Below are 11,890 nucleotides of genomic sequence, written 5' to 3'. Positions count from 1 at the left end.
ATATATATATATATATATATATATATATATATATATATATATATATATATATATATATATATAGTATACTATATATATATATATATATATATATATATGTACATATACATATATATATATATATTTATGTGTGTGTGTGTTAACATATTAAATAATAGAATAGATACAGATATATAATTAATCAATATTATAGTTGAATATTAAGAGTATGTGAAAGTTCAACTTATACCTTGTTTACTTCTGTGACAACCTCTTTAAAGCTTTGTAAACATATAAAAATATCAAGCAGCTGAAAGTCCAACATAGATAAGTGTGGAGAGAGTATTTTGCATGTTTGCCCATCATGTGTGGGCTCTGAACCGAGGATGTTGTTGTGGCTTGTGCAGCCCTTTGAGACACTTGTGATTTAGGGCTATATAAATAAACATTGATTGATTGATTGATCATGCCTTGCAATTGATTTAAATGAGTGTCATTTCTAATTATAATGGTGATGGAATTTTTTAATAATATCCACAAAGTTCAGTGAGCAGGTTGTGATATGCGTGACCATGTGTGTTGACTTTTTGCACCATGACTAGGAAAGGTTGTTTGGATTGGGTCATATAAGTAAATGTTGTCTTTGAAATGTAAAGAAAGTACACATCATGGTCACTGACCTGGGTATTTTAAATTTAACATGAAATCAACTGCCGCGGCCAGATTGTTTATTAAAATTGAGCTCTTACTGTCCTCTGAAGATGGGCGGTGGACCACATTGGGTTTGGACACCCCGGTTTGGACATCCTCTGTAAGTAGCGGTACGCTAAATAAACTTTTTGACTACAGTATTTTGCCTTGCAAACAGAAATAAACCAAGTGACTCAAAATAATCCACAATACTGCATTGCATATTTGAATGATGGCTTTACCAAAGTGGCCAAAGGCTGAATGCAGCAGAGCAGTATCAGTCTGCTTTTAATGACAACATTCAGGCAGGTTGTTTTAGGCGGAGTCATCCTATTTCCCCGTGTCAATATGTAAAGCACGAAGCGTAGGAGACAATCTCATCTGCAGCCACAGATAAGTGTATCAGGCAAACATCTGCTGACTTGTAAATTGATACAGCAGCTTCCAATAAACAACCACGGCTGATACCGGGATTAGTTTCACTTTTTAATTACTTTCCCGTCGCCGTTTAGATCAACCGGGCCTGATTGTAATTTTTGGCTAATGCTGAGAAACCTTGACCTGCCAGTGACTCGTGACCAACCTGTCGGTGCTTGATGACGTTGGAGTCCTGCACGGCGTCGTCCATGTCGCTGCACGTGTGGTCCCGTGTGTTCCACTGGCAGCCCCACAGACTGGCCACGCATGACATGCACCTTGGAACACACAATATATTATTAGACCGGGGATTCTCAAACTGTAGGAATCACCTAAGTTAATATTCAAACCCAGTGTTACTGTTCAAACTGTGTGTAATGTTACAGTGGCCAGGTCTACTACACTAGGGGCGGCGTGGCGAAGTTGGTAGAGTGGCCGTGCCAGCAATCGGAGGGTTGCTGGGGTTCGATCCCCACCTTCTACCATCCTAGTCACGTCCGTTGTGTCCTTGGGCAAGACACTTCACCCTTGCTCCTGATGGCTGCTGGTTAGCGCCTTGCATGGCAGCTCCCGCCATCAGTGTGTGAATGGGTGAATGTGGAAATACTGTCAAAGCGCTTTGAGTACCTTGAAGGTAGAAAAGCGCTATACAAGTATAACCCATTTATCATTTATCATTTACACTACTGTATTTTAATGTTGTCATTATGGTGGTACTTAATGAATACTTAGGTCTACTACACTACTGTATTTTAATGTTTTCATTATGGTGGTACTTAATGAATACTTAGGTCTACTACACTACTGTATTTTAATCTTGTCATTATGGTGGTACTTAATGAATACTTAGGTCTACTAAACTACTGTATTTTAATGTTGGTCATTATGGTGGTACTTAATAAATACTTAGGTCTACTACACTACTGTATTTTAATGTTGTCATTATGGTGGTACTTAATGAATACTTAGGTCTACTACACTACTGTATTTTAATGTTGTCATTATGGTGGTACTTAATGAATACTTAGGTCTACTACACTACTGTATTTTAATGTTGTCATTATGGTGGTACTTAATGAATACTTAGGTCTACTACACTACTGTATTTAATGTTGTCATTATGGTGGTACTTAATGAATACTTAGGTCTACTACACAACTGTATTTTAATGTTGTCATTATGGTGGTACTTAATGAATACTTAGGTCTACTACACAACTGTATTTTAATGTTGTCATTATGGTGGTACTTAATGGATACTTAGGTCTACTACACTACTGTATTTTAATGTTTTCATTATGGTGGTACTTAATGAATACTTAGGTCTACTACACTACTGTATTTTAATGTTGTCATTATGGTGGTACTTAATGAATACTTAGGTCTACTAAACTACTGTATTTTAATGTTGGTCATTATGGTGGTACTTAATAAATACTTAGGTCTACTACACTACTGTATTTTAATGTTGTCATTATGGTGGTACTTAATGAATACTTAGGTCTACTACACTACTGTATTTTAATGTTGTCATTATGGTGGTACTTAATGAATACTTAGGTCTACTACACTACTGTATTTTAATGTTGGTCATTATGGTGGTACTTAATGAATACTTAGGTCTACTACACTACTGTATTTTAATGTTGTCATTATGGTGGTACTTAATGAATACTTAGGTCTACTACACAACTGTATTTTAATGTTGTCATTATGGTGGTACTTTGAGAGCCAAGTGTTTTCTGAGGTGCTACTTGGTGAAAAAAGTTTGAGAACCGCTGTATTCTACGATAAAAGAACATTATTTCACCATTGAGGTCCCTTAAGTGAAAATACACTCTTTTAGCCTTTGCTCCCAATCATTCAAAACCTTTATTTATTGAATCGAAAGTACTGAAATTTCACAAATTTGCATACATTAAAAATTATGCACAAAGCAAACTATAACTTGCTACCCAAGAATGTACAACGATTCTTCTCAACAGGAGGAAAAATATAATCTGAAAGAAAAATGTAATTTAAAACATACGTACACACGTACAACATTAAATACCTTTAGTATATCAGTATGTGGAATTAAATTATGGAATGGATTAAGCCAAGAAACCAAACAATGTACTAATATGATTCAGTTTAAGAGACTGTTCCAACTTAACGTGTTTACAAAGTACAAAGAAGTAGAACCATGATAAACATTCAGAATTTACTCCATCCATGTATTTATTTTCTAGATAATCTTATTCATCTCAGCATATGAAAAATAACTTTCTTCACTAATTATTATTTATTTATTTGTATGTTATTACTTATGGAGGGACATTGTGAACACATTGAGAACAGGAAGTGAATAAAACTTAAGTAAAGGGGTAGGATTAAAATAGCTCTGCTTCTTCCTACTCCTTTTCGAACATGCTGTATAGAGAAACTGAAAGTTGTGATGTGTCATGTTGTAATTGTATGCATGTTGCAAATAAACTCAAACTCAAAATGATTCCACTTATTAAAGTCTAATAGAAATGTAATACATCATGTTTTTCTTCAGTTTTGAATCTAGCAAAAATAGCTGGTTATAATATGAGTCAATAGGACCAAACTGGTCCCGAGGGCAAAGAGTGTATGCATATAATAAAATATCCATACATCATTGCAAACGAGAGGATGGTGACATTAAAGACATAACACTAATGATGATAATAGCAAAACATTCTGGCCACGTTTCACAAAATCGTCCCTAATATATTGAGAATCAAAAAAAAAAAAGTACGCCTGCAAACTCATCGAAAGGGAAAATCCGTGCTGGTGACAGCAAAATGGATTTCAGCGACTCCACATAAGCAAAGCTCGTTCATCACGTGCGGCGCAGCATGAAATAAATTAAGAAGAAAGAAAATGGAATCAAGAAAAAAATAGAACAGACAACACACGGTGAGATCGATTTTCATATTTTGATTAATGAAAAAGAAAACAGGCAATTTCCTCCGCTTGCTGATGAAAAAAGGATAGTGGAGGAATGAAAATAGATACAGAAATCGTTCATTTGTGTACAAATACACACACACACACACACACACACACACACACACACACACACACACACACACACACACACACACACACACACACACACACACACACACACACACACACACACACACACACTCGTCACTTACGGCGTGTTTTCAGACTTCTTCACGGTGGCGGCGCAGTTGTAGAAATGGTAGTCACGCATGGCCAACTCCACCGTCTTGTTGACGAAAATGCTCACAGGCACGGCCACGAAGTCTGCGGACACACCAGTTTTGACCACTTCATTAGGTACACCTACACACATCTAATGAGATCCAGTAGCAGAGCGCCATCAGAAATAGCGCCCTTCGGTTTCTAATTGCCAAGCCTTTTCGTTGCAGCGGTCCCCTCTTAAAGTGGTAGGTACAGTATATGTGATTTCTGTTTTCTGATATGGTATTTTACTCAAGCTAAAATATGAGACTGTTGCTATCGCCGCGACGGATGGCGACCAGTCCGAGGTGTACCCCGCTTGTCGCCTGAAGTCAAATGGGACAGGCTCCGGCTTACTTGTGACCCCAACGATGACAAGCAGTATAATAGACGCAACTGTCCACACTTTTCTCTCTCTCAGCCAAGTATGTCCCCTCTTAAACCGTAGACTGTCACATGGCAAAGCAAATAAATAATACAACTCAACACAGCAGGAGGAGTAGTCCAGACTCTCTAACAAATTCAACAGCGTTTAGATTGACACTTTCCAAGGGGGTTGAATAAATAATTTACTATTGGGGTGAGGGTAATGTAGCCTCATTGTTAAAAGAAACAAAAAAAAAAAAAAAAGCTATATAAAGCCAATCCTTTATTAGTTTTATATTATTTTTTACCAATTACATATTGTTATTAATTAAGTTTGTCAAAAAAATCGATGCTTTTATCATCATCGTCAGCCGTTGTCAGTCCACTGCTGGACGAAAGCCTCAGCATGTTTCTGCCATAGTGAACGATCTCTTGGCGTACTCTTCATGCTGGTTATTAGCCTACACCAGGGGTCGGCAACCCAAAATGTTGAAAGAGCCATATTGGACCAAAAATACAAAAACAAATCTGTCTGGAGCCGCAAAAAATTAAAAGCCATATTACATACAGATAGTGTGTCATGAGATATAAATTGAATTAAGGGAAACTAAATGAGCTCAAATATAGCTACAAATGAGGCATAATGCTGCAATATGTACATATAGCTAGCCTAAATAGCATGTTAGCATCGATTAGCTTGCAGTCATGCAGTGACCAAATATGTCTGGTTAGCACTCCACACAAGTCAATAACATCAACAAAACTCACCTTTGTACATTCATGCACAACGTTAAAAGTTTGGTGGACAGAATGAGACAGAAAAAGTGGCATAAAACACGTCCTAGGAAGTCGGAGAAAGTTATACTTGTAAACAAACTACGGTGAGTTCAAGGACCGCCAAAATTAGTAGGACAAAACGGCGCTCGCCAAATACTCAAATCAGTGAAGCATGTTTAATATAAACAGTGTGATTTATAACAATTAGGGAGGTTTGCGTCATGTTTGTCCTCCTACGGACACCATATGAAAACAAAAACTTTTTTTTTTTTCCTCATCTTTTTTCATTTTTCATACATTTTTAAAAAAGCTCCTGAGAGCCACTAGGGCGGCGCTAAAGAGCCGCATGCGGCTCTAGAGCCGCGGGTTGCCGACCCCTGGCCTACACCTTCCACGCTGGCTTGGTGCGGGTTGGAAGGGGTATTTTATATCAGAGATCCTTCTCCTAGACTAATTGCCTTACTGGGCTGTTGAACTTAGTCTGTCCTGTTGGTTGTCCGCGCCCCAATTACCCAGGGACCCGCTCAGCTTTATGGCGCTGACCGCCCGCCAGTCACAAGAGAAGGTGCAAACGGTTCTTTGTGTGCATTTTATAGACGTTAGTTGGGACTCACTAACCCCACACACAACCTCCCATCTCATGCCTGGATGTAGTTTAACGTCATACCCAGGACATGCTTTTATATAACGATTCTTAATCGATTAAAAAAAAAAAATCTAAAATCTCTAAAATCTTTATTTTTTTTGTTATCTGTCCTGTCCAGCCAGTCAGACAAATCATATTGTTTATGTAGATCAGGGGTGTCAAACTCATTTTAGCTGAGGGGTAGCATGGAGGAAAAATTGTGCACACGCGGGCCCTGACTATTAAACTCATGGCATTAAAACAAAAACATGAAGACAACTTCAGATTGTTTAATTTGTCTTACTTTGGCCAAAAATAGAACAAACACATTCTACAGGCAGCGGTAAAGTTTAGATCCATGAAGGAAAGAAGAAAGTGAATGAATGTTTAGAACTGAATACATTTACATATGCATAAAAATGTGTTTTCTGTTATATTATTTTTTTTTAAATGAATTAAGTTTATGACAACCTTTTTCTAAAACACAATATAGAATGTGAGATATAACAGGATAACGCATACATTTATAATTTCTTTTCAAAACGCTTACAAAAAAGTGTGACCCCAAAAATGTACTGTGGGACCCCATTTTTATGACCTGATGGGGTCCCTGGGACCCTATTTTGAAGATTCCTAGCGCCAACACTGATGGAGTATTGGTGCGTGCGAAACAGCGGCAGGCGGCTGTGGCCTGCGGGCCGGTTCTAATACTAATCAAATATCATCCATAGATAATTCATTCACATCTGGCCCGCGGGCCTTAACTTTGACACATAGGATGTAGATGATCTGTATCTGCTGTACAGATTTACTTTACAAAAGAGAAACGTGTGACACTTCTCTTGTTGCCTTATTTGTGTTTGACTTTATTAAATGTTTGGGTAGAATTTTACTAAACAAAAAACATTTTCTTCGAAGTCATATAGAAATGTATCACAACTGTGTGTCTATTTTATGGAGGAACACAGTTAATCATAGAACTAACACCTGGTTTTAATAAAAAGTATTGATTTTGTGTCAAGAACCGTTTTGAATCGGGAATCGACTCTGAATCGAATCGTTACCTCCAAGAAACAAATTGTGTGGTGCCCAAGTATTCACATTATTAACAATATTGAATGACTTAAAAATCTAAAATACAATAAATTCCATATTTAAAAATTGGTTCTTTTTTGTCTCCTTACTGTACGAAAATGTGTCATCACACAGTAATCTTTGGTTTATCGTTGTTAGACGGTTTCGGACATGACTGCCATGAATTAATCATTAATCATAAATCAAATATTTTCATAGGTAGGACATAAAAAAAACTGTTTACGACCTTCTAAATCAATTTCCAACATTGTGAGAGTCCTCTTGACATGAAATAACACTCTTTTAACCCTTCATAGTAATGTTGCCCGAGGCTGCGCCAATCAGCGGCCACAATACTGAACGGCGCGTTCTGATTGGTTGGGTCTCCTCTAGCGGCAAATACTACTTAAGTATTAAAATTCTTAGTATATTTCGCCATTTTTATGCTTAATTTAGGACCAAAAAATGGTTGAATATGTGTGGGGGGGAGTGGCCTGCGGACTTGCAGCGAAGCGGGGTGTGTCAGGATCGGCTTCGAGATTAGTGACAGGTGCGTGGATGACACAGCTGTGAGTGTTTGTCTGATCACCTGTCACTCTGTTAAAGGCAGCAATCGGGAAGGAGAGGAGGTTGTTGATGGTGGAGAACAAGCGAGAGAAACTTTAACATGGCTGAAAAGTACAACTTATTGCAAAATAAATCATTGTTCGCAAAAATGAACACGGCTGTCATGTCCGTCATTGGTGGTCCAGAGAACCCGGAGGAGCAAGACCTCCACATATGCTATAAAAAATAAGGGAATTTTTCAAAACAATCCGTAATGTGTTGAAGTGTGATATGGATGTGTGTTAAATTAATGTTACTCCAAAAGTCTGGACTCCCGACACGCTCACAATAAACACTGCACCCCTGGCTACTGTTAATTGAATTGTCGAACGCTAATTCCATCCTTTTTCCCGGTGTAAAAAAACCCCAAATTGTTTCTTTATATTTAATTAAGGTTGCGCTCATTCATATTGCAAGGCAATTTATTCATGCACAATCCCCCCACGAGTGACGAGATTAAAACACTCCTTTTAGCCACACTGTACCTTGGTCTTCTGGTGTTTGCGGTATTTGCGAGGGGCGGGGCAGGTCACAGGAAACCTGGCCGGATTCCGACATGACGCCCTCGCTCTGGAAGGTCTTGAAGGAGCACTGCAGACGGTCCGAAGGGCCGATGGCGGGCAGCAAAGGGATGTTGATCGTCACCTTTAGGAGAGAATGCAATTATGCACGAGTGGAGTGGCTGCTGACCTGCTGAATTATTCATTATTTCCTTTCTACATACAGAAAGAACAAAGTCACTATCAGGGCATCAATTAATTAAGAGGATTTTTAAAACGATTATTTCTAATGATGATGTTTCATGAATGAACTCCTGCTTCGAGAAAAAAGGGGGGCATTGAGGACCAAAACTGCATTAAGGAGGAGGGCTTGAGCTCAGGGCCCACATGCACAAGACTTCTGAAGGTGCCCCTAACTCAAACCTCACCGCCCCATACACACACGGCAAAAAAATACTAGATTTTAGGAAAAAAATACCAAAAACTAGCGAAATTATCTGTAGGTGTAGCCAGTTATTTGACTTGATAAGACATCCTAAATGAAGATTTAGCAGGACTTTTTAAGATTGAAATAAGTATTTTATTCTGGAAACAACAAAAATTCAACTTGCAATTCTTAAATGAAGCATCCTTGGGATGTTGCAGAATCCTTAAACAAGATTTTCTATGAAAATCTGGAAAAAATCTTATATGAGCAGCTATTTTCTCATTTCGTACATGTTCAAACTGGAATAGACAAAATTGTTCATGCTAATATGACGATGCAAAGTCAAAGACTACAAATAAGTAAATAGCTGTTAAAACTAAGGACATTTCTAAAAAAATAACATTTGAAATTTTGGCAGGTGGCAAATAATTTGGAATGTTTACATCCACTAAAACTAATAATTACATGGATTTGGTTGAAACCAGTTTTCTAAAACACATTTAAAAAACTTAATTAGGTTTGTGACTTTTTAAAGATGGTATTACACCCATTTTTTAAAATTTTTTTTTACAAAAAAGTGCCAACAAATTGAATACAAAGTGGCGAGACTATGAATATAAGTAATAATATCACTTAAATATGATTATAAATCTGTTACATTTTCCTTGACTTCAGAGTGTAAAGCAGAGATTAGTTGAGACACAAATAATTATCATGAGAAGAACATGCAAATCATAACAATACATCATTATTACTATGATTATATTAGCACTAGTGCATCGGATGGGGGTTAAGCCTTTAAAACCTAGTGATGCCTCAGTTTCTAATTTTATCCGACTGTCTTTGAATGCACCACAGCTATGGGCAACGAGATGCAAAAGTCAAACTTGTACATAACTTTCTCCTATGCTGCCACAGAGAGATTTATTGTATTCTAGACATATACATCCTATTTCATTCATGTCCCAAAGGGTCAGTGCTGTGAGTGACAGCTTAAAGGTGAGCTTTGATGACGTTGTGATGTCTGTGTCGAGCGAAGTGTTCTAAATTAGTTTTGCGCTATCCAGGTGGAACCAACCATTTTGTATTTTTGATGGATAGGTGTAGTTGGTCTTAGACCAGGAGTGTCAAACTCATTTTCATTGAGGGCCACGTTGCAGTTTTGGCTGACCTCTGAGGGCCGGCTGCTTGTAACATTAATAAAGGAAACATACATGTATAAGGATTACCCGCATGATATTGTCACTGGATTACCTATGCAATTGATTAATAAATGTATATTTTACCTACCGTATTTTCAAATTGTCACAATCTATTTTACTGTAAAATTCTGGTGATTGAGCTGCCAGTTTTTTGTTAGTTTTTTTGGATAAAAAATATGGTTGTTGTTTTCACAGTGTATTACTGTAAGTATAAAAATGGTACCATAGTTTTTTCTTACGGTAGGATTCTGAAGCTGTTTAAAAAAAAATCATGTTTACAAACGTGCTTCGAAATCATAAGGCTAAGTAGATATTTACGTATGTTTTTACCCCAAAAATGTTTCGAACATATGATAATATAATAATAATATGATAATAATAATCTGTTGCATTACGAGATAGATAAAGTTTAAAAGATCTATAATTGCATGCAGTACATGTCTTTTTTTTCCTGTCAAAATAAAAAAAGAAAGAGAAAGATAAATTAGTTTATTGATGCATATTATTTCCAGGCTTTCACGGGCCATTCAAAATAATGAGGCGGGCCAGATCTGGCCTTGAGTTTGACACCTGTGTCTTAGACATTCTTCATTTGATTCAAGCGGCCTCATTATTGAACTTTTACAGCAATATTATTTAACTTTGTATAACTTTCATATCTAAATGGCAAAAAAAAACAAATTAAATACTTACCCTCTGACTTTGATGCCCCTGGCTGTAGCACACACACGTTAGCAACACTACTAGCATTGATTGATTGATTGATTGAAACTTTTATTAGTAGATTGCACAGTATAGTACATATTCCGTACAATTGACCACTAAATGGTAACACCCGAATACGTTTTTCAACTTGTTTAAGTCGGGGTCCAAGTAAATCAATTCATGGTAATAGCATCATGTGTCAGCTACAGTGCTAACATTAACTCTAACAGCAACATCATGCTAGGTTAGCTTTTTTGCTGCAAATAAAGCTGTCAGTCTGCTACAGAAGCAGAAGGTGTAAGTTTGATTCCCTACTCAGTGGCCTAGTGGTTAGAGTGTCCGCCCTGAGATTGGTAGGTTGTGAGTTCAAACCCCCAGCCGAGTCATACCAAAGACTATAAAAATGGGATCCATTACCTCCCTGCTTGGCACTCAGAATCACGGGTTGGAATTGGGGGTTAAATCACCAAAAATGATTCCGGGGCGCGGCAACGCTGCTGCCCACTGCTCCCCTTACCTCCCAGGGGGTCATCAAGGGGATGGGTCAAATGCAGAGGACAAATTTCACCACACTTAGTGTGTGTGTGACAATCATTGGTACTTTAACTTTAACTTGAGCACTAATTTACATTATGACTAGTGATGTCCAACACACACTTAACGGGATGACAGGAGGACAAACGCAGAAACTTCTCTCCTCTCCGTCTTTAGGCGGGGAGTGTCAAGCAGGTCAGTTATAATAAGCCGGTTTGGTATTTTGTGCACGGATCGATACCAAGCAGGGATGAAACTCTGAGCCATCCACAATGGAAACAGTTTATCATGCTGCTGTAGTCAAGCACAAAGAGATTGCAAAAGAAGACGAAAGAGAAGCTCTCTACCTTCTGGCTCTTCTTCCAGGAGAGGTTGGACGGGTAGAAGGAGACAATCTTGACACATTGCTGCCTGGGGCTCCACAGCCAGCCATTCTTCTCCTCTGCCCGCCGGCACTCAGACCTCCTGGTGCACCTGCAGACGCAGCGGGAACGTTTTCAGCCTCTGTTCCACATTTTTCCACAACATAAACAAAGACTGACACATTTTGTACTATGTGATGTTATAAATAATCTTATTAGCATCTCAGCCAACCTGTGCTCTCCATTATTGATTGACGCAACAACCCCAACTTTCGGTAACTCAAAACAAGTCCTATAAAACTGAAAAAACGTGTCAGCATATCATGTTTTACAGTGATGAACTTCTTTTTACACTTACAAGACTGCAAACATGTAACTCAAAGCATTGCCTGTACACTTTCTTAAAGG

The 11,890-nt window shown here is 37.9% G+C and overlaps 1 protein-coding gene across 5 annotated transcripts in view; it reads right to left on the bottom strand.

Moving 5' to 3' along the window:
* plxnb2b (plexin b2b) overlaps positions 1 to 11,890 on the bottom strand; it is a 629,608-nt gene that overhangs the window by 167,438 nt on the left and 450,280 nt on the right. For all 5 annotated transcript variants that reach the window (XR_009824287.1, XR_009824286.1, XR_009824288.1 and 2 more), the window contains 4 exons: positions 11,468 to 11,594; positions 8,238 to 8,397; positions 4,256 to 4,367; positions 1,253 to 1,364 (listed from right to left, as the gene is read on the bottom strand). Coding sequence is in view for 2 of the 5 variants with exons in the window: in XM_062035284.1 (XP_061891268.1) it covers positions 1,253 to 1,364; positions 4,256 to 4,367; positions 8,238 to 8,397; positions 11,468 to 11,594 (511 nt within the window). In the remaining 3 variants the exon portion in view is untranslated. The remainder of the gene's footprint in view (positions 1 to 1,252; positions 1,365 to 4,255; positions 4,368 to 8,237; positions 8,398 to 11,467; positions 11,595 to 11,890) is intronic.

The sequence above is a fragment of the Entelurus aequoreus genome, linkage group LG24 (genome assembly GCF_033978785.1).
Source record: "Entelurus aequoreus isolate RoL-2023_Sb linkage group LG24, RoL_Eaeq_v1.1, whole genome shotgun sequence".
NCBI lineage: Eukaryota > Metazoa > Chordata > Actinopteri > Syngnathiformes > Syngnathidae > Entelurus > Entelurus aequoreus.
Note: the sequence above shows the minus strand (reverse complement) of the source record. Positions and strands in the feature narration are given on the sequence as shown.